The sequence below is a fragment of the Grammomys surdaster genome, unplaced genomic scaffold (genome assembly GCF_004785775.1).
Source record: "Grammomys surdaster isolate TR1022 unplaced genomic scaffold, NIH_TR_1.0 131, whole genome shotgun sequence".
NCBI classification, from domain to species: Eukaryota; Metazoa; Chordata; class Mammalia; order Rodentia; family Muridae; genus Grammomys; species Grammomys surdaster.
The window spans coordinates 1126925-1149648 of record NW_021604589.1 but is presented as its reverse complement, the minus strand read 5'-3'; the positions used below and the strand labels follow the sequence as shown (position 1 = coordinate 1149648).

General features: G+C 37.1%; 1 protein-coding gene across 1 annotated transcript in view; it reads left to right on the top strand.

Annotated features, from left to right (window-relative positions):
* Reps2 (RALBP1 associated Eps domain containing 2) overlaps positions 1-15864 on the top strand; it is a 48560-nt gene extending 32696 nt beyond the window's left edge. Inside the window, exons 4-5 of the mRNA XM_028762145.1 lie at positions 7309-7414; positions 15646-15864. Of these exons, the coding sequence (XP_028617978.1) occupies positions 7309-7414; positions 15646-15714 (175 nt within the window). The 3' untranslated portion in view covers positions 15715-15864. The remainder of the gene's footprint in view (positions 1-7308; positions 7415-15645) is intronic.
* Positions 15865-22724: the final 6860 nt, after the last annotated feature.

The following is a 22724-nucleotide window of genomic DNA, read 5'->3' as shown; positions in this document are numbered from 1 at the left end:
CAAGTTTACAAAGATTATTTACTTAGAAAAGTCTTGTCACTTTATAGCTAATGCTGACTCCTATGGTTTATTTTGAGTTCATTTTGTATCTCATGTGAAGATGAGGTTCAAATTCATTATTTGACATGGTAATTATACAGTTGTCCCTATAGTATTTATTGAAATGGTATTTTCTTTTATTTATATGGTCTGTGAATGTCCCTCCGAATGCTAGTATAAGGATCATGTAGTGTTTAGCTAAGAGACTAATGCACAGGTAACAGTGTGAATAGTCAGGACCTAAGTTTTCACATGAGAAGATTTTATACAGCTTCTTATTTTAGTTCCAAGACCAGTTTATTTTGGCATGATAGGAAGGAATTTAGTGTTCATAATTTTTCAAGGCTAGGAGCAAAAGTCAGAATATACAAAATATTTGGCCTAGAGGTCTTTCCCAAGCCAGAGTTTTGAGAGAGATATAAGCACAGATTCCCTTAGACATCTAGATATATCTTAGATATATATGTATATCACCCCTCCCCCACTTTTTTTCTCATTCACAGTGTTAGTTGCTAGGTACTATCTTTGGGGAAAATGAGAAAAAAGAGTCCCAAACATTTTCTGTAAGCTCAATTCTCCAATAGAACATGAAGAAAGGCTAAAAATAAAGTAGAACTAGTTGTAAAACTGTCATCAGTTTTTATAGAAATTAACATAAAAATGAACCATTGTCAGAAACAAATTAAGCTTTTGATATTAACATTTCCCACACAATTAGTAAGCTTGTCCAAGTAAACTTCTGAGTCCAGGTTATATGCACTAAACATATCATAATGTATCATCATTGATAAGAACAGACACAGATTTGGCTTAGAAAAAGTCTGGCTTAGTTGTTTCTTTCCTGTCTATTAAAGATGAACCTTTAGAAAACAGGATTATTCATGCAGTATGGAAACAGAGAATACCATATGACAGTACCATGGCTCTGTGCCAGCCTCTGTAGTCTGTGCCAGCCTCTGGTCTGTATTCTTCTATAAGCCCAGACTGTGTTCTAGCAGCTAATATAGACTATTTGCTTGCCTGCATGATGTTCTCAATGTGGTTGGAATTTTTTTCTTTCCCTCCATATGCTTGATATATTGGGATTCTCTATGGGATTGATGGCTTGAATACCTGATGGAAGTCCTCCATTTCCAACAATAGAAAAGGCAATACAAATTTGAGACTTAGAAGATGCACCCAGTTTCCTTGGGAGAAATAAGGCTAAGAAGATCTATCCTTTTTTTAAAGACAGGATCTCATGTAGTCATGGCTGGCTCTGTGTAGTTAAGGATGATGAACTCCCCGTCAGCCTCTTGTCACTGCTCAGATGTTTTCATGATAGGTGTGAGCCAAAATATACAGGCTAGTATATATTTTTTTCACTTAGAGAATCTTGCTTATATTCTTTCTGGGAAGGATCTTTTTTAAGATAGGGTCTCACACTATAGCTTGGGTTGGGTACCTCATAGACTAGGCTAGCCTCAAACTTCTGGAAATCCTCTTGACTCAGCCTTCTGAGTGCTGATGTCATAGGTGTGAGCCACTATGTCATTATTTTAAAATAATAAAATATTATTGTATGTATGTTTCAGATTCTCAAAGAATAAGTAAAAAAATATATTTTTCAAAATTTAGATTTGCTACTTGAGCAGAAAATACACTTCAGAAGGGTAGGATTGCTCTGTCAGGAAGCCCGGCATCTTGTCTTCTAGATTTTGTTGAGATTTGCCTTTATCCATATGCTAATGGTGACATGTCACCAACATATTTATTTATATTTCTGATCACATGGAAAGGGAGAAAGAACAAATGTAGAGAAAAAAAACCCAGTTTATTGCTAAGATTTTTCTGATCTCACTGGCTTAAAATTTAGTTACATGTTCTTGTTCACCTACCAATGTGACAAAGTAATACAATTTATGGTTGGGTGATATGATGATCAATATTACATGTCAACTTGACGCAGCCTAGAATCACCTGGGAAGCGGGTCTTAAGTAAGGACTTGTCTGGATCAGGTTGGCCTGTGAGCATGCCTGTGAGGGAACTGATTTTTAATTTATGTAAGAAGATCCAGCCCACTGTGGCTGCCACCATTACCTAAGCCCATGGTGCTGAGAATGTAAGTAGATCTGCATGCATGTATTTCTCCATGTGCTTGACTATGGATATCATATTACTTGATGCTTTGAGCTCCTGCCACTGTGACTTCTTTGCTATGATGGACTATAACCTGGAATTGTAACTAAATAAACCCCTTTCTTGTCTGAATTGCCTTTGTCAGGGTAGTTTATCACAGCAACAATATGAATCAATGAGAGTAGGGCAGGTGGCCACATATCCAGTTGAAATAGAAGGGTCATATCGTATGGAACACATGAGAGCATAAGGAGAGCTTAGTGGTAGAGAGCTTGCCTAGCATGCACATGGCCCCGAGTTCAACCACCATCACCATAACAACTCTTTTGAGAGGTACTCTGCCACAGACTCTCATGCTGACAGTGCTACATGGTGCTTTTGCTCCACATGATAGCATGGCATGCAATGGATGAAACAAAACCAGGATATACTGGACGGTTTCTGCTTTGGAAACTGAGCCAGTTGTAGTCCAGATTGGAACAGGGAGGAAAACATTAGAAGAATGGGTAGGGGAAAACTTCTGAAGCAATTTAGAAGCAAGATAAACACCTTTCCTGAATCGTTAACAGATGCTTTGGATCTAACATTGGTGTCTAAATTGGGACCTGTTATTTGCTTTATTTAGGACTCCTTTGGTTACAAATGAGAAAAAAAAAAACCAAACCAAAAATCAAAACAACAATAACAGCAACACAACAACTTTGAATATCTCAGCATATTCTTTCTTGCCCCAAAAGACCATTAAGGATCCATATTCATTGTGAGGATGTAGGGGTGATTTATAGAAAATAGTGGCAGCAAACCTTTGGACTCCTGAAATTTTTCTAGTCTTCTAAAGGGTATTTGTCACTTTTCTCTGTGAACAAGTCTACCACTTTCAGCTCCATAGATTAATTGCCTTGCTATGAAGGGCCAAGGTTGAACTGGACTCCTAACTATTACCCACATACTTAGGAGAAAGAAGCTGCTTAGGTAAGTATGCCCCAGCATCCATTCAAGTGTGAAACTGGAAGTGAGGTTCACACAAGCATGAATACAGGCATCTGCCCATGTAGGTGGAGGGCAGCAATAGAGACAATAGTTCTTTTTTTTTTTTAAGACAAAGTTAATGGATATTTTTTATTCATTTGAAACTTACTCCTTTGTATGAAACTTATGTTACTTTCATAAAAAGATTTTATAATATATATAATTTTTAATCCTCTTCTTTTGCTCTGTTAATTGTTTGTTTAATTATAATTAACTTCATTGAAACTAATTTTCAGCATCTAAAAGTTTAGGAGAAATTTTCAGATGCCACTATTAAATATTTCTACTCATAGAGATCACATAGTTAAATGTAAGCAAGATGTTGCAACATCACATTATGTGGAACAATAAACATATACTCCACAAAGAACTTTCATGTCTAAAGTGTCAGAAATACAAATGATTTCATTAGATCTTAACGTTAGAAAACAACACATGCAAAGCAACTGTTGGCATACGTTGATCCCATTGTGATCAGCTTGGAGACAATAGTTCTAAGCTGACTCACATAGCATGGTACTAGTTTAAGGATGGAGAGATATCTGGTTCCAATTGATCTCTTTCTGTAAACTTTTAAGTTTTGAACTATATAAAATTCATAGAAACTAACAAAAAGTAATACCAAACAAACTTGTTTATCTCTTACAGTTTGTCCCAATGATTACATTTTACCTAACTATAGCTAGGATAATTCTATACCATTTTAGAACATATTGTCATGTGTAGATTTGTTAAACAATCACTATAATCAATATGATGGAGTCATACCTACTTCTTACTATCTAACATTCATAGCCCCTAGCAAATAATTGCCTAATTTTCCATTCTTATAATTTTGTCATTTTAAGAATGCTATATAAATGGATTTGACATTTTTTTCTTCAGCATATTTAACACATTAAAACAAAACAAACCAACCAATCAAACAAGCCAAACAGTTCAGGACACTTATCCCAAAGAAAGGTAAACTTCCATCCCTTAACATCCATCCAAATGTGGTAGATGTGTCTATCAGCCATCACTATAAAGCAGTGTCCTGTGGCATGCATAATATAGCAGTCTGTTTAATCAGTCTCCTATTAAGTGGTACTTCGGCTGTGTGTAGTTGGTGAATATTACAAATGAAGTTGCTGCAAGCATAAGTTTTTATTTGTACATGAATTTTTCTTTCTTTGGAATAAGCATCCTGAACTGTGATTTTTGGATTATCTGCTAAGTATGTGCAGTTTGAAAAGATACTACCAGGTGTTCTTCCAGAATGGAGGTTCCATGCTACATTCCCACAAGCAATGCATAAGACATTGAATTTCTCCATCTCTTTGCCAAAATTTGATGTTGTTCCATTTTAATTTTAGCTGTTTAGTAGGTATTTAAGTCTATGATATTGTGATCTTAATTTGTATTTCTCTGAAGGCTAGTGATGTTGCAAACATTTTTGTGTGTATGTATTTGCCACTGCACGTCCTCTTTGGTGATACATCCCTTCCTATCCTTTGATGATTTTTCTAATTCTTTTATTTTTAGGAATTATTTATTTAGTTTATGTATATGAGCACATGGTTACTCTCTCAGACACACCAGAAGAGGGCACTGGATCCCATTACAGATGGTTATGAGCCAGCATGTGGTTGCTGGTAATTGAACTCAGGACCCTCTGGAAGTGTAGTCAGTGCTCTTAACTGCTGAGCCATCTCTCTAGCCCCCCTTTATTTAAATGTTGCTTTCTGAGTCCTCTCCTCTCCTTACTGTAAGGAAAGAAGGGTTGTGAAAGAAGGGTTCATTTTGGCTTATGGTTGGAAGAGCTACAGTAGATCATGGTGGTGGGAGGAAGCACAGCACTGCTGCTTATAGTGTACTGGCAGGTGGGTACACAGTCAAAAAGCAGAGATGAATGCTAGTGCTCTGAGGTTTCAGAGCTTTCTGCACTCTGACTCAAAATCCGTGGTTAAACTTGTTGTTTTCACCTGTCTGGTCCATGATGAAACTTCTCTCTTCATCCTCCTTGCAGGCCATCGTACTTTTCTGTTTTCTTTTCCTTTTTTGTGTTATTTTAGTTGTTGACATTCAGTGTAATCTTTGTACATATATTGAATATTATAGAACTTTTATTGCCTTACCAGAAATGTTAGTAATTAATATTCTTTGGAGTAGAAGGACATAGTTGAGTTTCTAAACTTTAATAATAGCTCTTTGTTCCTGCAGGGAGGAAAGGGTGAGTTTTACTTCATCTTAATTTATTAAAAACTCACAACTGAAATAAATTTCATTTCAAGGATCAATGGTTTGAAAACTTGAGATAGTACTTGCCCAGAAGTAGATGTGATTCAAGATGTTTCCAGAATAGCAATATCTGTAGATGTGCCACTGAAACCAAATCTGTGTACTTGAACAAATGTCTGAAGTTAAACATCTCAAAAAGAAAAAGTCTTCTAGAATATTGTTCTTTTGGAAAAGGCACTAAAATTGGACCAAGGCACAGTTTTTCTCTAGTAGACATTTAAATTTGTTTGTTGTAAAGCAAAGGAATACATCATGTATCAAAATCCAGGCATTCTTCTTATGCTATGTATATTTTGTTTCTGTTTTGTTGGCATTGTTCTCAAAAATTTACTTTACAATATTTATTTTTATTGTATTCTTGCACATATTATTAATTCAGTAAAGAAGTCATGAATTAAATTTTACTCTTATGTGTGGAACCTGGATAACCTACCTCCCTCCCTCCCTCCCTCCCCCCCCCCCCCCCCCCCCCCTCCTCTCTCTCTCTCTCTCTCTCTCTCTCTCTCTCACACACACACACACACACACACACACACACACACACATGTGCATGCATACAGACATGCATACAAGTACAACATGAAAATACAAAGGAGACATTTGTAAAGAAGATGGAATCTAATGTGATTGGAAACAGGACAAGAAAGGGTATTGAGTAGCAAATATTGGCCAACGTACATATGTATTTCAATGAAAATAGCGTTATGAAACCTTTCACTTTGCTCAGTGAATATATGCTACTGAAATTATATTTTAAAAAGTGTGGGAGATGGCTCAGTGGATAAAGCACTTGGCTGTATAAGCATGAGGACCTGAGTTTAAATCCCAGAACACAACAGGAAATGTAGTCTCTGCTTTATTAAAAAAAAAAAAGTGGACTTTTGAAGCTTCTTCCCTGCCTTTATATGGCTGAAACAATTAACCTTTAAACTTTCTGCAGAAGGAACTAATCTTCTACAGATTAGCAGGGTGTCTAGCATAGTGTATCCCCTTAGGAGATAGCCATCCTATCTGCAGGGTAGATCAGTACTAGGACCCATTTCCCAGTGATTAAAAATATGGTTGTTTTTCTAGGAGGGTACAAATCACCGTTTTTGTTGTGTTTCTTGCTGTGGGAATAAGAGTTTGTAAGTTATACTTGTGGTGACCATGTTGATTTATCATTCCCATCATGGAAAGTTTTAAAGATCAAGACGGTACTAAGAAGACTTATGGCCAAACAGTGTAAGCGGATACTTTAATAGGCCCAAGTGGAACACATGATCTCCCTAGTTCTTTAAATTTAGTACTGACTTAGCTAAGGTGTGCTGGTACAAAAACATTCTTTATTTTCTTCTCGTGCTTCAGATATATTCTAGTATATATTAAAATTCACACACTTTCTCTCATAAAGAAAATAAAGGTGAACTAGGCAGTCTTGCTAAATTTCTGCTTAAGAGAATGTTCTGCTCTTTTCCACCAGTCTTGTCCACTGAAGTAGATTCCATTAATGTCTATACAAAAAGGGTCATTTGGCTAATAAGACTTATCAGAAAAATGCGTATTAAAATGTCTTGGAATAACTCGAACACAAATGTTTGAAAAGGCTCAATTCATAGTCTCTATTCAAGTTGTAAAATGAGGAATGGCTTCAGGTATAAATAATTCATCCTGACAAATTTGTTTCATTTTGGCATGGGCCTGCCTGCCTGCTGGCTTGCTGGCCTGAGAACATGAGATGTTATTTTTGGAGCCCTGGGATGTTAACCTTTGTCAGTTTAGCTCCTCTCATGAATCTGCGTTCTGACTTGCAAGAGGACCTCTGAGTTTCTTTTCATAGACATGTTTTCGCTATTTTACAGGCAGTCTTCCAAGCAGAAGAAGGCTATTCAGACTGCTATTCGCAAAAATAAGGAGGCCAATGCAGTGCTGGCTCGCTTGAACAGTGAGCTTCAGCAGCAGCTGAAGGTAAGGAGTATGCCTCACATTTGGATCCCCTCACTTAACCCTGGCTTTTTGTTCTGATTTGTTTTGACCATCAGCTCCCCATTACTTTCACTAAGATCTGCCTTTGTTCTCAAAGCTCATTTGGCTTGTGAGGAACAAGTGTATTTGCGATTCAAGGGGGTTGGTTCTTGAATGCTTAGACTAAGACTAGTAACTTAAATATAAAGGCTACATACCGTGTATGAGTTAAAAGGAAACAAAGCTGCTTACAAACTCTGTATTCTTTGTTGTTCAAAGCTTTCGGGCAAGTTCATAAATGTATAGATGATCTATGAATGATGATTGCTTTTGTTGATGTAGGCAGCCTGGGTAAACTCCTTTTCTGGTACCTTGGAAATGGTTCCATTTCACTTTCTCAAGGACATCAGCCCTGGTTTTTCTCACCTGTTTCTCTCCATCATTTCTCCCCTGAATCAGTTTCTTAGGTTGCTCTGGCCATATAGCACAAATGTGGTGATGTCATACAATTGTAAGTTACTCTGTCTAGCTCTGGAGTTTGAAGCCAATGTGTCATCAGAGCCCTTCTGTTTTTGAAAGCTTCAGAGATGTCATGTTGTTTACTGCTTCCCAACTTTAAGTATTTTCTGACAATCCTTGCTATTCCTTGACCTGTACATAAAGGTCCAATCTCTGTCTCCACTGTTATCTAACATTCTTCCTATGTCTTGCCTGTAATGTATTCTTGTTGTACTGTTCTGATTAAGGACACCAGTCATTGGATTAAGGTCCAACTTGATCTAGCATGATGTTATCCTTACATGGTTCTCTTTGCTTATAAAAATCATGTTTACAGGTCCTGGGAGTTAGGACTTGAACATATTTTGGTGGGGTATGATTTTATTGGGTCATTCTCAACCCATGCATAAACATACTCCGGCATTAGTAATCTTAGGGGTTATTCTCATTCACTGTCTTACTCACATTCCTCTTATGGGCTTTGCTCCCCCCCACCTTGATTTTAGAAGAATCTATATAAATTACCATCTTCTCTAAAATTATTTTTCAGTTTTTTAAAGAGACAGAGCCTTGATCCATAGCTCAGGCTGGCCCAGAACACAAAATCCTCCTGCCCCAACCTCCTGAGCTCTGAGATGATACATATGCAGCAGCATGCTGATATGGAAACAGTGCTTGCAACTGAGATACTGCGCTTCTTCTTCTTGGCCCTCCACCCCAGGGTACTGCTTTAACACTCTCTACCCCCTTCCCATTCCTGACTTCTCGTTTATGTGCCTATCCCCTCTGCCAAGATATTTAATTCCAGAACTTTTAAATACATAGAAAATTTGGAATAGCTGCACCATGAATGTTTGTACAGCCACTGTTTCAGTTCTGCTACAACAGTTTATTATACTTTTTAATTATACTTTTATTATATAACTTATATTATTATAATATTATTAATTATTAATATTATTATAAATATAATTAATTATTATATTTATATAATAATTGTTTTATTATTCACGTGTCAGTTTGTCTATCTGCTCCCTTCATCAGTTTATTTCACTTTTTTTTTTTGGTTTTTTGAGACAGGGTTTTTCTGTGTAGCTCTGGCTGTCCTGGAACTCACTCTGTAGACCAGGCTAGCCTCGAACTCTCAAACTCAGAAATCCGTCTGCCTCTGCCTCCCAAGTGCTGAGTTTACTTCACTTTTGACATATACTTAAATACATTACCAACATCTGTATATAGTCCCTAAATATCTCAGCATATATATTGTTAGCTAGAGTTCAGTTTTTTATTTGAGACATAGCCCCTTTATCCTGGAACTCACTATGTATGCAGTCTAGCCTCATAGAGTTCATTTTTTAAAAAGGTTTTCCTTATAATGTGAAATTTAACACATATAAGTTGTAACTATATTCTTGCTGATCTTGTAACAAATTGCATATACTTATAGAACCCAAGTTCTATGGATTTAGAGACTGTTGCCATCATCAAAAGAGGGTTTCTCATTTTCTTTTCCATTCTACTTCTACCCCATCCCAGCGCCACCACTATTCTGATGTTTTCATACCATAGGTGTTCCTGTTCTGTAACTGTATATGATGGTATTTTATAGCAAATACGTTTGTATAAAGTTTTTTGAGATTCATTTATTTTGTTGTGTGCATGAGGAATTCACTCCTTTCACTGCTACCTAATACCGTGCTGAGTGAATATGCTGCCATTTCATTATTAGGTTTATTGATGCAAACTTTAGCTGTTTACAGTTTTAGAACATGGCGAATAAAACTGCATCATTGAACTTGGTTAAATATCATGTTCTTATTTAGTGTTTGAGAATTTCATGCACTGTATTTTGGTTATATTCACCCCTTTCCTTGCCTCGTGTCTTTTAACAATAACTCACTGAGTATAATTTGTGCTGCCCCTACATGTGTGGGTGTGAGGTAACTAGCTAGCTGGTCAATTTATGAGCGACTACATCCCCTAAAGAAAACTGACTCTCCCTCAGGTAGCATCCAACAACTGCCAATAGTTCCTGTGCCTACAGGTAAGGCCTCTGGGTCCTCGCCATCCATACTTGGATGTTCACTGGCTTGATCTTGTGCAGGCAGTTATGACGTCTGTGAGTTCATGAGTGTAGTGGTTTGGTCATGTTCAGAAAACACTGTTTTGCCCTAGTTCTCTTTACAGCCTGTGGCTATTTATTCTTGTTGCCTGCTCTCCAAAAGTGGTCCATGAACCTTGCAGGGAGGGATGAGATAGATGTTCCATTTATGACAGAATATTCCACAGAAACTCTAGACATGTTTTTGTTTGGAAATATATTCTCATTTATTCTAGAGGACCTAGATTACCTAGATAACCAGGATTCATTGATGATTGGTTAATTGTCAGGCAGGTGTGGTAATCTCAGGACCTTCGAGGTAGAGGTGGACAGATCTCTGTAAGTTTGAGGCTAGCCTGATCTATAGAGTAAGTTCTAGGACAGCCAGGACTACATAGAGAAAAAAAATCCTGTCTCAAAAAACTAACACACACACACACACACACACACACACACACGCACAGGTGTCTTAGTTACTTTTCTATTGCTGTGAGGAGACACTATGACTAAGGTAACTTATAAAAGGCAGCATTTAATTATGGGCTTACTTGCAGTTTCAGAGGATGAGTCCATGACCATCATGGTGGGGAGCATGGCAGCGTGCAGACTGGTATGGCACTGGAGCAGTAGTGAAGGGCTTACATATTATCTGTAAGTTGCAGACAGAGAGAGGGATTGGATCTGAGTGGACTTTTGAAAGCTCAGAGCCCACCCCCAGTGATACATCTCCTCTAACAAGGCCACATGTTGTAATCCTTTACAAGCAGTTCCACCAATGTTTGTCAATATTTCCTTCTGGTGTTTGTATCACCTATTTATTTAATAACTATATACTTTTATGAACAGATACTTTAAAATTTTATAGAATCCAACTTTGTTATTTTTCATAAGTTTATAACTTTCAATGTTAGGAAACTATATCTATAGTTTATAAAATAATTTTGATATATTTTCTTCTAACAGCTTTATTGGTTTTTACTTTTACATTTTTATGTTAAATTTGTACATGGCATGATATTAGGGTCAAGGTTCATTTCTCCCCATTTTAGTGTTTCCTTAATCTAGCACCATTTGATGAAAAGACTTTTCCTCCCTTAGATCAATAACTTTGGTACCATTATCATAAATATGATGACCTGTAATTATGGATTCAGTTCTGACTTCTTAATCTGCTCCATTAGTCTTTCTATGGATCTTCGTGTTACAATCTTGATTGTTGCTGCCTTATTCTGTCTTGAAATGTGGTAATATAAAAATTTCAACATGTTCTTTTTCATGATTCCATGGGATATTGTAAGCTATTTCTCTCATGAAAATTTGAGGACTGGTAGGAAAAATGCCACAAAATAAGAACTGTTAGGATTATGGATAAATTGACATTGAATCTATCAACTAGTCTATGAAGAATTGACATGTAAATAATGTTGATCTTCTAATCTGAAAGCAGAGGGCTCTCTACAGCTATTTCAGCCATCTAAAATTCCCCTGAGGAGTTTTGAGATTTGAGTATATAATCTTTTGAAATTTTGTCCAAAATCTTTGTGATACTATTGCAAATTAGATTTAAAATCAATTATGTTGTTCAGTTGAATTTGTGAAGGTCCCAGGATATAGGATCAATACACAAAATAATCAGTCATATTCCTGTGTATAAGTCATAAATAATTGGTAATGGAATTTTTTTTAGACTACCACTTGACAGTAGCTGAGCTCCTTCCCCAAATGAAGTACTTTGGTACAAATCTATCCAAATACACCTAAGATTTATACACTGGAAATTAAAATGCTGCTAAGACAAATCCAGGGAGACCTAAAGGAACACATATATTTTCTTATGTATTTGGAAGATTCAATAGAATAGAGATGTCATTTTTTCTCCCCAGTGATCTTTAGATTCATGACAGTATCAATTAAGATCCCAGCAGGATTTTAAAAATGAATACAAACAAGCCAATCCAAAAATTTATATGTGAAGGCTGAGGAACTTGGAATTGCAAAATTCCAATGTAAAAAGTAGAACAGATGAAGAAATCACTGTCAAGCTGCAGTAATCAGGACAGTAGAATTCTGAGAATGGAGCATAGATCATAATCCTGAAAGAAATCATATAAATGAAACCATTTGTTAAAAAGACAACGATGCTAAATCAACTCAAAAAAGGCCAGTGTCCCAACAATATGTTTAACAATTGGTCATCCATATGTAACAAATAGGGAATCTTGATCTAAGTCTCATCCCATGTACAAAGATTAACTTCAAAGGGCTTGTCCATGTAAATGGAAAACAAAACTATAAAACTTTTAGGAATAAAGGGAAAATAGTTCATGATTTGAGGTTAGACATGACCCTACTATAAAAATATGACTAAAAGCATAATGAATAAGAATATATAAGAATATAACTTAGTTTATTGGCCTTCATTAAAATAAAACACCTTTGCTCTGCCAAAGACACTAGAAAATTACAAGACAAGTTACAGATGGGGAGAAAATATTTTCAAACTGCATATTTGACAGAGAATTTTTGTTCTGATTAAAAAGTAATCTTAAAACTCAAAAATAAGTCTTTGAGAAGACTTACTACTGTCAGCATGCTAAATGAACACAACAATAAAGTGACTCCGAGTGACACATTACTATACCCACAGATCAATGTCTCACTCAGCCCTCATCAGAGAGGCTTCTTTTTGCATTAGATGGGAACACAGAGACTCACAAGTAGACAATGTATAGAAAGAAAGAGAATGGGAACACTCAGTCCTAAATGGGATATCTTTATCAAAGTCCTACCTTCCAGGGTGCAGGGATCTATGTGGAAGAGGAAGTGGAAAGAGTGTAAGAGCTAGAGGTGGAGGATGACTGCAAAGAAACACAAGACTGATACCCACATGAGCTCACAGAGACTGTGGCAGTAAGCATAAGGCCTGCACATGTCCAAGCCAGATAGAATCTTAGCATGCAGAAGCGGAAGTGGACACAAATCCCACCCCTAATTAAGAAGCTATTTGCAATTGACACCTTCTGGGAAAGGGAAAATCAGCTTTCTCCAATGGAGTCTCACTGAGTATATTGACCACACTTCAGGCAAGGCCCTATGCCAGGAGTAGTTGCGCAACACAAAGTGAATTTGGTGTGTGTGCTTTTTAAAATTTGTTTTGCTGTTTTTGTTTTATTGTTTTTCTTTCTCTCTTTCAGCTTGTTCGTCTGTTTTGATTTTCATTTTTCTTTTCTGTTTGAGAAACTAAGAACATGACATTACATGGGTAGGGAAATAGGGAGGATCTGGAATGAGTTGTAGTGTAAAATATATGATCAAAATGTGTTGAATGAAAAATGTAAATGAATTTTAAAAAAGATTAAGGACTTTAAAAAATCAAATATCTAAATTTAAAAATTGGCAAAAGACTGGAACAGATATTTCACCAAAGAGGGTATAAGGATGACATATATACACATAAGATGATATTCTGTATCATTTGCCATTTAGGAAATGATAAATTTAAGCTAGTATTACATACTACTATACACTTATTAGAACTGCTAAAACAAAAAATGGCACTGTCAGTGGTCAGCATCTGGAACCTCATGCACTGGTAGTGGGACTACAAAATGGTACCCTCACCCTGGAAAGTCATCCAGTAATCTTTTGAAGTGATATCTATTTTTAATCTCATTTTTACTTATTTTTTTCCATTTAATTTGGCTTTATCTTCTCCTCCTTTTATTTTTGGGTAGATTAGCTTTATTCATTGCTCTTTCTTTCTTCATTGTTTCTTTTCAGTTTTGTTTTATTGAGACAGGGACTTCTGTTGCTCAGGCTGCTATCAGAATGACTAATGTATTCACTCCTTTGATTATCCTTTCTCTATGTCCTAAGTACTGGGATTCCAGGCACATGCCACTGTGGCTTGTTTCTGTGGTGCTAGAGATGAAATCTGGAGTGGCCTGCCTTTTAGGCATGCACTCTACCAACTGAACTCCATTCTTTTTATACAGCATTTTCACAAAACTTCTCTCTTGGGACCTTTGAAGTTGCAGTGTATTCATCCTGCATATCCTCACCCAATGTGTTCAAGTAGCTTCCTTCTAGCTTCATTCATGTCTCTGATCAAGTTGCATCACCTCTAAGCAATCTTCCCTAGTCATACTTTCTGTTTTCTCCTGGTCTGCTAATTCTGTTGTTTCCGAATGCATCATCGCATTTATTTACTTTTAGAGCTGTCTTCTTTGCCCATTTTATTGTCTGTCCATTCATTTTAATATAAGCCATGTAAGGGTCCTGGTGTACTTTTTCTTGGGTTTTGCTCATACCATAGCTAAAGCAACATCTGTCCTAGAGCTAATAGACACAGAAGATAGTTTGCCAGGAGTATGAATGAATGAACAGTCGGTTCTATGTATTGGTTTTCCAATGTATGTTGGCTCTCTGGAACATCTCAGAATTGAGCCTTTATATAAGAATTCTTTCCCACATTGAACAATTCTACTTAAGCCTTTATGTGTCCTTTTGGTCTCTGCAAAACTCTGTTTTAAGACTGAATGTTTCAATTTCCAAATAGCATATTGCTGTTGCTCTCTTCTGCTTTTCACCTAGTGTGGTGGTTTCAAAAGGTATGACCCACATAGATTCATATGTTTGGATGCTTGACCATAGGGAGTGGCACTATTAGGAGGTGTGGCCTTATTGGAGTAGGTGTGGACTTGTTGGAGGAAGTGTGTCACTGTGAGGGTTGGCTTTGAAAAGTCTCCTATGCTCAAGCTGTGCCCAGTGTGGCACACAGTCTCCTTCTGCTGCCTGCAGATCAAAATGTAGAACTCTTGGCTCCTCCAGAACCATATCTGCCTGCATGCTGCCATGCTTTCCACCATGATGATAATGGACTAAACCTCTGAAACTGTAAGGCAGCCACAATTAAATAGTTTCCTTTATAAAAGTTGCCTTGGTCATGGTGTTTCTTCAAAACAATAAAACCTGAACAAAGACACCCAGAAATTATGTTAAGCTATATTATGAGTCTGGACAAGAGACTTTCATGGAAGGATAACTAGTCTATCTTTTTGTCTTTCATCCCCAGCTAAGTATTGTGCCAGAAAGGAAGCCAGGGATTGCAACTAGAAATTTAGTTGTGGTGACTCAGTTCCATATTGGGAGTCTTTCTGCTTTTTTCTTTTAGTTCTCTCCTGTTGGCTTTTTAATATTTAATATCATTCTCTACTGCCTTCTGAGCTCATTAAAGCAGAGTAAGGCTAAGGCAGGTTTGCAAAGAAAATTTTATCAGGTGTGCTATGAAGTAGGTTAGTTGTACCATGCTCAAAGTGCCTTGTGATTGTGCTGGAACTTAGCTGCCCGTTCCTGTGTCTGAGATGGCTATTTCAAGGCTACCACTCTATGTTAACACATATCAGTACTGAGTAGTACAGTGGCTGCAGGGCACTCACGAAACCATACCTGAGGTTAGTGACTGGGAATCCCCATTGTCTAATCACCAGCATTGAAACCAGTACCTTTTGGGCCACTTGTCTCCAAGCGTTTGAGGGTCAGTTCTATATTTCCTTTGAATGTGTAATGAAATAGAGATGAACCCACAAAATGATACCTTTCATTCTTTTTCTTTTCCCTGTTTTGTATAATTTAGGAGGTTCATCAAGAACGAATTGCATTGGAAAACCAATTGGAACAGCTTCGCCCAGTCACAGTCTTGTGACATCCTCCAGACTTGAGTGACAGCAGGTGACCTTGTCTGCCAAGATGTTTCTTTTTAGTATTTGGGCCCAACTATTTGTCATATATGTCTGAATGTCAAAAGCTGTGAGCAGCACAATATAATCTATATGACTTTCTCTTTTGCATTTCACTTGTATATTTTACAGTGGTGGTAAAATGTGTCTTCAACTGATCATTGCACTTAAAATATTAATTATCAGCTACTTCGGAGGTTATAGCAGGAGGGTCACAAGCTCAAGGCCATTTTGAGAAGCTTATTGAGACACTATCTCAAATAAAAACTCAAAAAAGAGGTATGCATATAGCTCAGTGGTAGAGTGCTTGCCTGATATATAGGAAGCCTCAGTTTAATCTTAAGTCCCAATTAAAAACTATACTTACCATTGGACTTTATCTCCCATTTTAACCACTTTTAGATACTGCTCCTCATTTTAGTTAGTCTTTTAGCAGATAATTCAGAACATTATTTATTTAAAGAATTCATAATTTTATGGAACCTATTAATGATGTACCACCAGGATGCTCATTTTATTCTTAAATGTATAGTGTGCATTCCAGCTGGATAGTCTTAGGCATGATGATAATAAAATCAAAAGCTGGAATACAATTAAAGCATCAGATTTACACTGGCACTGTGCCCTCTACCACTATATGCCAAAAACTGCTTCTATAGTACCATTTTGATATTATATCAGTTATACATAATACATGACTATTGTTTTCTATTAAATATCAGAACCTTACTGGGTCTTTACACCTCCGTGAAGTAGTGATTTTGGCAATGAACTGTTTAACTTGGCCAATCTAGGCCATCAACCTAGATAACAGTCCTTTTCATGTAAACTTTTGCGCAAGCACAATCTACTTTAACTGCCTTGCCTGATCAAATTAAATAAATAATTGCCAGATCTCTGCTTTTATCCTGCATGGGATAACATCTTTGTAAATGCCTGAGCTTGGAAACCACCCAACAAATATTAGTAGCTGGATAGCTACCTATTTGTTGTTGAATCCAGGTATCCAGGCTAAAAAGGGAAGAGAAATAGCCACTAACTCTGCAACAATCCTTGGCTGTTGTCATTGTTGTCTTTATTTTAGCCTGGATTTCAAATGTGTTGCTTCTGAAGACACAATGAAAGAATGCAATCTTCCCACCAGCTACATGACTACTTCTCTGTAAAGTGTGCTCTTGGGAAGTATTAACTTTATATACAATTCAGGGGAGCCTAGCTAATTCTAGTGGAAGTGATATAAAGCAAGCTTAAATTGCAGAAGCAAGTATCCTGTAGAAATTTAGTAGTACAGCCCAATTGAAAGTAGGAAATGACTGACCTGTAGGGTTACAGGGTCCCTGAATCACTGATCTTCAACAGGGCATTGTAATGTTAGCATTAGTGTGGACAGGGTACTTTTGAAATGGTTTTGGATAGTTTTTCAATAGGTAAGATTAAGCTGTTGATTTCAATAGAGCTGAGAGTGTTTAGTAAAAATAAGCATTGATTTAATACTTCCATGTTCCTTTGGCAAGCTTTATCAGTAGCTTAACAACAGAAGAGAAGAGTTCAAACACATGATGTTTTTCCAAAGGAAAACAAAGTGTTGACTCTCTTCCATGCATATTTATGGATTTGAATCTGATTTGATTTAGAAAGTCATGAAACTTGAACTATTTCTGCGTTTCTTTTTTTCCTTTGGCTGCCTTTTTTTGGTTGTTGTTGTTCTTGTGGGGAGGGCTCAGGAATGACTTTAACCCCTCCTAAGATTATGGTTGGGTCAGTGCAAATTCCTGGGTGACTTCTTTTTTCCATATGCTGGGATGTGGGCCTGTGACAAATTTTCAACAGTGTTATGATTGCAGATGTTTTACAGCATGCTTGGTATTTTGTACATTCAATACAGGAAAGACTAACATATGAACTTTATCTCAAAATCTTCCAGCACATATGCACTCACTTGGGATAGCACTTCATATCCACCAACCAGACACAACCTAAGGAATGTTAGTCTACTGAGCATTTAAAAACACTGACATGTCATTTCCCTCATGAAGTAAATGACACAAGGAACTGGGTGAAGAGATTGGAATTTTACTTAGTTGGCTTTGTTTTCCTTAAAGGATAAAACTTGCATTGGACAATCAAGACCCTCTGAGTTTCACAGCCTCACCAATATATTTCCTGTGGTACTGGGATCAAACCCAGGACAGCATTCATTCTAGACAAATGCTGGGCCATACCTTCAGCCCATTGCCAATATTTTAACTGAGGCATTTCATTAAACCACACACCAATATCACACACACACACACACACACACACACACACACACACACACACACACTTTTTAGCTAGACTTTTGATCAGTTTATTAGTTGCTTATAAATATATTCTTAAAAGAGAATACTTGTGTTTCTATTAAATAAACACTACTAAATACATGTTATGTGACTAGTATTTATCCTTTACTTCTGTGTTTTCTTAGGATGTACACTTTTAGGGTTACAGTGCCTGATAATATTTTTTAGAGCCTTTAATATGATACAGGTTGAAAAACACATTGAAATCACTTATAGAACTACTTTGAAATTTATCTCCATTTACCACAAAAAACAAGCTTCTTTGATGAAGGATGAGAGATAACGATTTGCTTGTTTTGTAGAATTCTACAGCATGAAGGTTAACCCTGTCTCCATTCATGGGAGTTTAATTACCCTCTTGCTCAATGATCTTCCTTCATGGGGATCCTCCAGTCCTACAGATGAAAGCACAGTAGGAAATGATCATGGGCTTACTGGGGCTTTTAGCATCTCTAGTAAGTAGCGTCCAGCTTTGGCCGGCTTTCTATCCATAGACCTAAAGCAGAGCCCAAATGATAAATAATAAGAATGGATGTGCAATGTGACAATCAAGGCAGATATTTGCTCTAGTTGGAAAGATCTAAGCACATTATAAGCATCAGAAAAGTGTTTGGGACTAATTGAGAAATGAATCAGCTTAGATGGAAGCTGTGCTATGTGAATATTAGAACTAGGCAGGACCAGTGTTCTCTTTTATAGCTAGCATGAGAAAATCACATCCCTAAGAATTGTGGACTCTTGGCCCAGGAATTCACAATAAAAGATAGCTAGTAGTAGAGTTGGGATGTAGCCTGATTTTACAGATTCCAAGGTAGTCCTCTGTCAATCCTAAAAATAGATTAGAAAGCCTTTTCTATTTATCATATTGAATTGTATTGACTTAATTGGTCTTTAGATATGAAAACATCTTCTAAGGAGTTTTAGATCTAGACATTTCTCTCAGATTTAAGTAAAAAATAAAATTTGAAGGGAAATAATGTTATCAAACTATTCTAATGCTTCACCTTTGATGATGCAGTATGTTCCTTTAAATCTTGGCAGAACTTTAAAAAGCTACTTCTTTCAATAGATTCCAGTCCCATATTCCCATGGGCATTTGCTTTCTTAAATAGACTACTGTGATAAAATGAACTCAATATGTAGTAGCTATAGTTTCTCCAGTATATTGTTGGTTGCTCACAAATGGTTCATTTTAACACATTTTAGGGATAAGTAATCAAAAACATGAGCTTTTCTTTTGACTTACCACCAATGTCTGAATTATTGTAAAATAGTATATTTTTTAGCTGTGTTTTGACTGTATAGTATTTCTAAATATTTCTCTATGTCCTGGATAGTCTCATAACTGTGGCCATAATAGGTACATAATTAGAAGATCATTTAGACAATATCTGGATTTGATGTGATTCTTATAATCAAGACAGACACTTGCAAATGTCTTTTTCTAAGCAGTAGTTAGAAAGAGCTCAATAATAGTATTAACACCTTTAAGCCAAAACATTTGTTCAGCACAAACTACCATCACACCTCTTACTAGATATCATCAAGAGAATATGGATTTACAAACATAAAAGCAAGACTTTACCATCTCTCACAAGCAGATGGCCCCATGTGATTGACAAGGAGGCTCATTGGGTTGTGGTTTGAACACTGAGGGTGTGAAGGAAATGAAGCAGTGGCTAAAGAAATCTTCTCCCCTCACTAAATATAACACTAGTGGTTTTCTTTTCTCTTTCCAGCTCATTAATTCTATTTCAAGTGTTCCCTTAAAACTCAGATTTCAACACATCAGTTGAATTTCTACTCTAGTTATGGGTGTTATAGTTTTTTGTGTTATGAGTCAGTGTGGTTCAAGTTCCTAGTCAGAAGCAGAGATCTGGATGTGTGCAGTCCTAAGCCTGCACACCTTCCTCCCCTTTCAGCATGGCCGATGGAGACATCTCACCAACATAAATAGGTTGGTCACTGATGGCCATTTTAATAAATATGTTTTGTGGGACATTTTGCTTTCTCTGTTTGTGAAAAGAAATGTATCTAATTATTTGAACCTCTGAAGAGTTGTAGAAAAGGAGGACTAGACTTTAAAAGCTATCCATGTAGATTCTGAGAGCTGTGCCCAGCAGAAGTCTTATAAATATGCCTTGAAACAGCCATTGTGTGGTTATGAGCTGGGCAGCTAAGGTATAGTTAGCTTTAGGCTTGTAGGATTACTTCCTAGTTTCTCTAAACACACATGGTGATAAAGAACACATCAAAACCACTGCAGGTTGCAGTTGATAGTACCCACTCTGTCTGCAAAAGCCTTGCTTTACTGGCAACTATTGGAGAATGCTTAGTTTGCATGTTTTGTGATTTCTCCTGTCTTGCTCCTAGCAAATTTCATGGCTGTGGGAAGTTAGCAACACTAGGTTTATGACTCTGAAGATCAGAGGACAGCAGGCTTTAAGAGGGCTTAAATTGGGATTTGAGGACTACAGTAAGGAAACCCTCAGATACCAGGTTCAGAGCCGTCTGGGATGATAGGACTAAATCCTAAAGTTCTTTCAGGGAGCTCTGCCATGAGACTGAGTACAGTATATCCATCATATGCCAGCTTGACCAACTGAGTTGTAGTTTTTGTTTCAAGTCAGCTTATGTGATAACTTCCACTGCACCTATCTTGGGAAGCAGGGATACCCTCTTCTTTAGAACTAGAGGTGCCATTCTTTTCATCTTCAGCACAAGGAAGGCATTTAAGTGAGCCAGAGACAAAAAGAGCCATTTTAGTCTTCATAGTTATCTGCTAAGAGAGATAATGAGCTGCCTGTCTATTTTAAAGTCGAAGGTAAAAAAAAAATGTATATTATATTTTTTCACTACAGGTACATGTGACAGTAAAACGTGTAACAGCAAAGTATATATTTGATGCTTTCTGTCTTTTCATGATGTTGTGCTAACAAGTTGTGCTAATATTTAACTCAACCATAGTTTCACTCATTTGCTAAGCATTGAGAACATTCTGTGTATTTACCTTAAACATAAATAAATTCCTGAGAGTGTCCTATATTTGGATTGTGATTTGTAGACTCATGGTAACTTTACTGCCTCTTTTTCACACTTGTTGAAAAATCTGTGAAGAACATAGTAAGTTAAGGATTTCCAACTTGGAAAAATGTACATGATGTGAAACTGGGGTGCTATGCTAAAAATAAACGTATGATAACTCATGTGTTTTGTGGTGTCTTGGTGTCAGTATTTTCTGATTTCTATTTGGTTTTAAATCAGGCATTGTGAAAGAAGGAGTTGGAGAGTCTATTCCATTAAAATCAAAGTTTGAGGTTTGGTTAATTTATCTCCTGGCAAGGTAGGTTCTTCAATATCTGTAAACAGTAACCGCTTAGCAGTCATGTGACATCAGACAGACTCACTTTAAAGAACTACTGACTTGAAATGATGTAATGTGGGGCTAGATTACTTCTTTTATTTCCTCGCTGTTCTTTTGGCTTGTGAATATTCTTAAACTGTGTATGCATTTCTGTAATCCCACCACTTTAGAGGCTGAGGTGGAGAGAGCAAACGTTACTGACTAGCCTGAGCTATATAGTGAGTTAAAGGCCAGCTTAGGCTATATAGTGAAGCCATGTCTCAAAACCCAAACAATAAAACAGTGAAAACCATCATGGTGTCTTTAGCTGGAAAGGGATTGTCTTAGTTACTCTTTTTTTTTTTTTTTTGTTGGTTTTTCGAGACAGGGTTTCTCTGTGTAGCCCTGGCTGTCCTGGATCTCACTCTGTAGACCAGGCTGGCCTCGAACTCAGAAATCCACCTGCCTCTGCCTCCCAAGTGCTGGGATTAAAGGTGTGCGCCACCACTGCTCGGCTTAGTTACTCTTTTTGCTGTCATAAAATACCTTGACAGAAGCAGCTTAAGAGAGAAAGGGTTTATTCCAGCTCACAATCCATCATAGCTAAGAAATCAGGGTGGCAGGAGCTTGGAGCTATTGGTCCCATTGCATCCATAGATGAGTGCATGCTGTTGGTCAGTTCCCTTTCTCCACATATACAGTTCAGGATCCCATCCAAGGAATAGTACCATCCACAGAGAGGGCTTTTCCTGCTGCAATGAATATAATCAAAATAATTCCCACAGGCATGCCCAGAGGCCTATTTTCTAGGTAATTCTAGGTTCTGTCAACAATATCATCACAGGAGTAATAAAGAATAATGAGGAATAGTTGTCCTTAAATCCTGACCAATTATTCTTGCACCTCAGTTGCACCTTCTTACCTTTACCGTCAAAGCACAAGTCTCCTATTGTCTGGATTTTCTGCCATGTTATAGTGTCCATCTATTATGGTTTGGATATGGATTAAAGGCTTGATCTTCAGCCATTGGTATTATTTTGGAAGATTCTGAGGACTTTAGGAACATCCTTGAGGGCTATAACTTGTCTCAGGCCCCTCTCTGTCTCCCTGTTTTTGCTTGCTGTAACGTGAGTGGTTCTCTTCCACAAAGCACTGAAATATCTATAAGCATTGTTAGGTCTCAAACCCCAGACAAATGGCTAACTGAAGCTTCATTAACATATCAAAGGAGACCTGGCCACCAGGTTCTCCCAGCATCTCTTACTCTTTTACCTGTTACAGGATCCTCCTG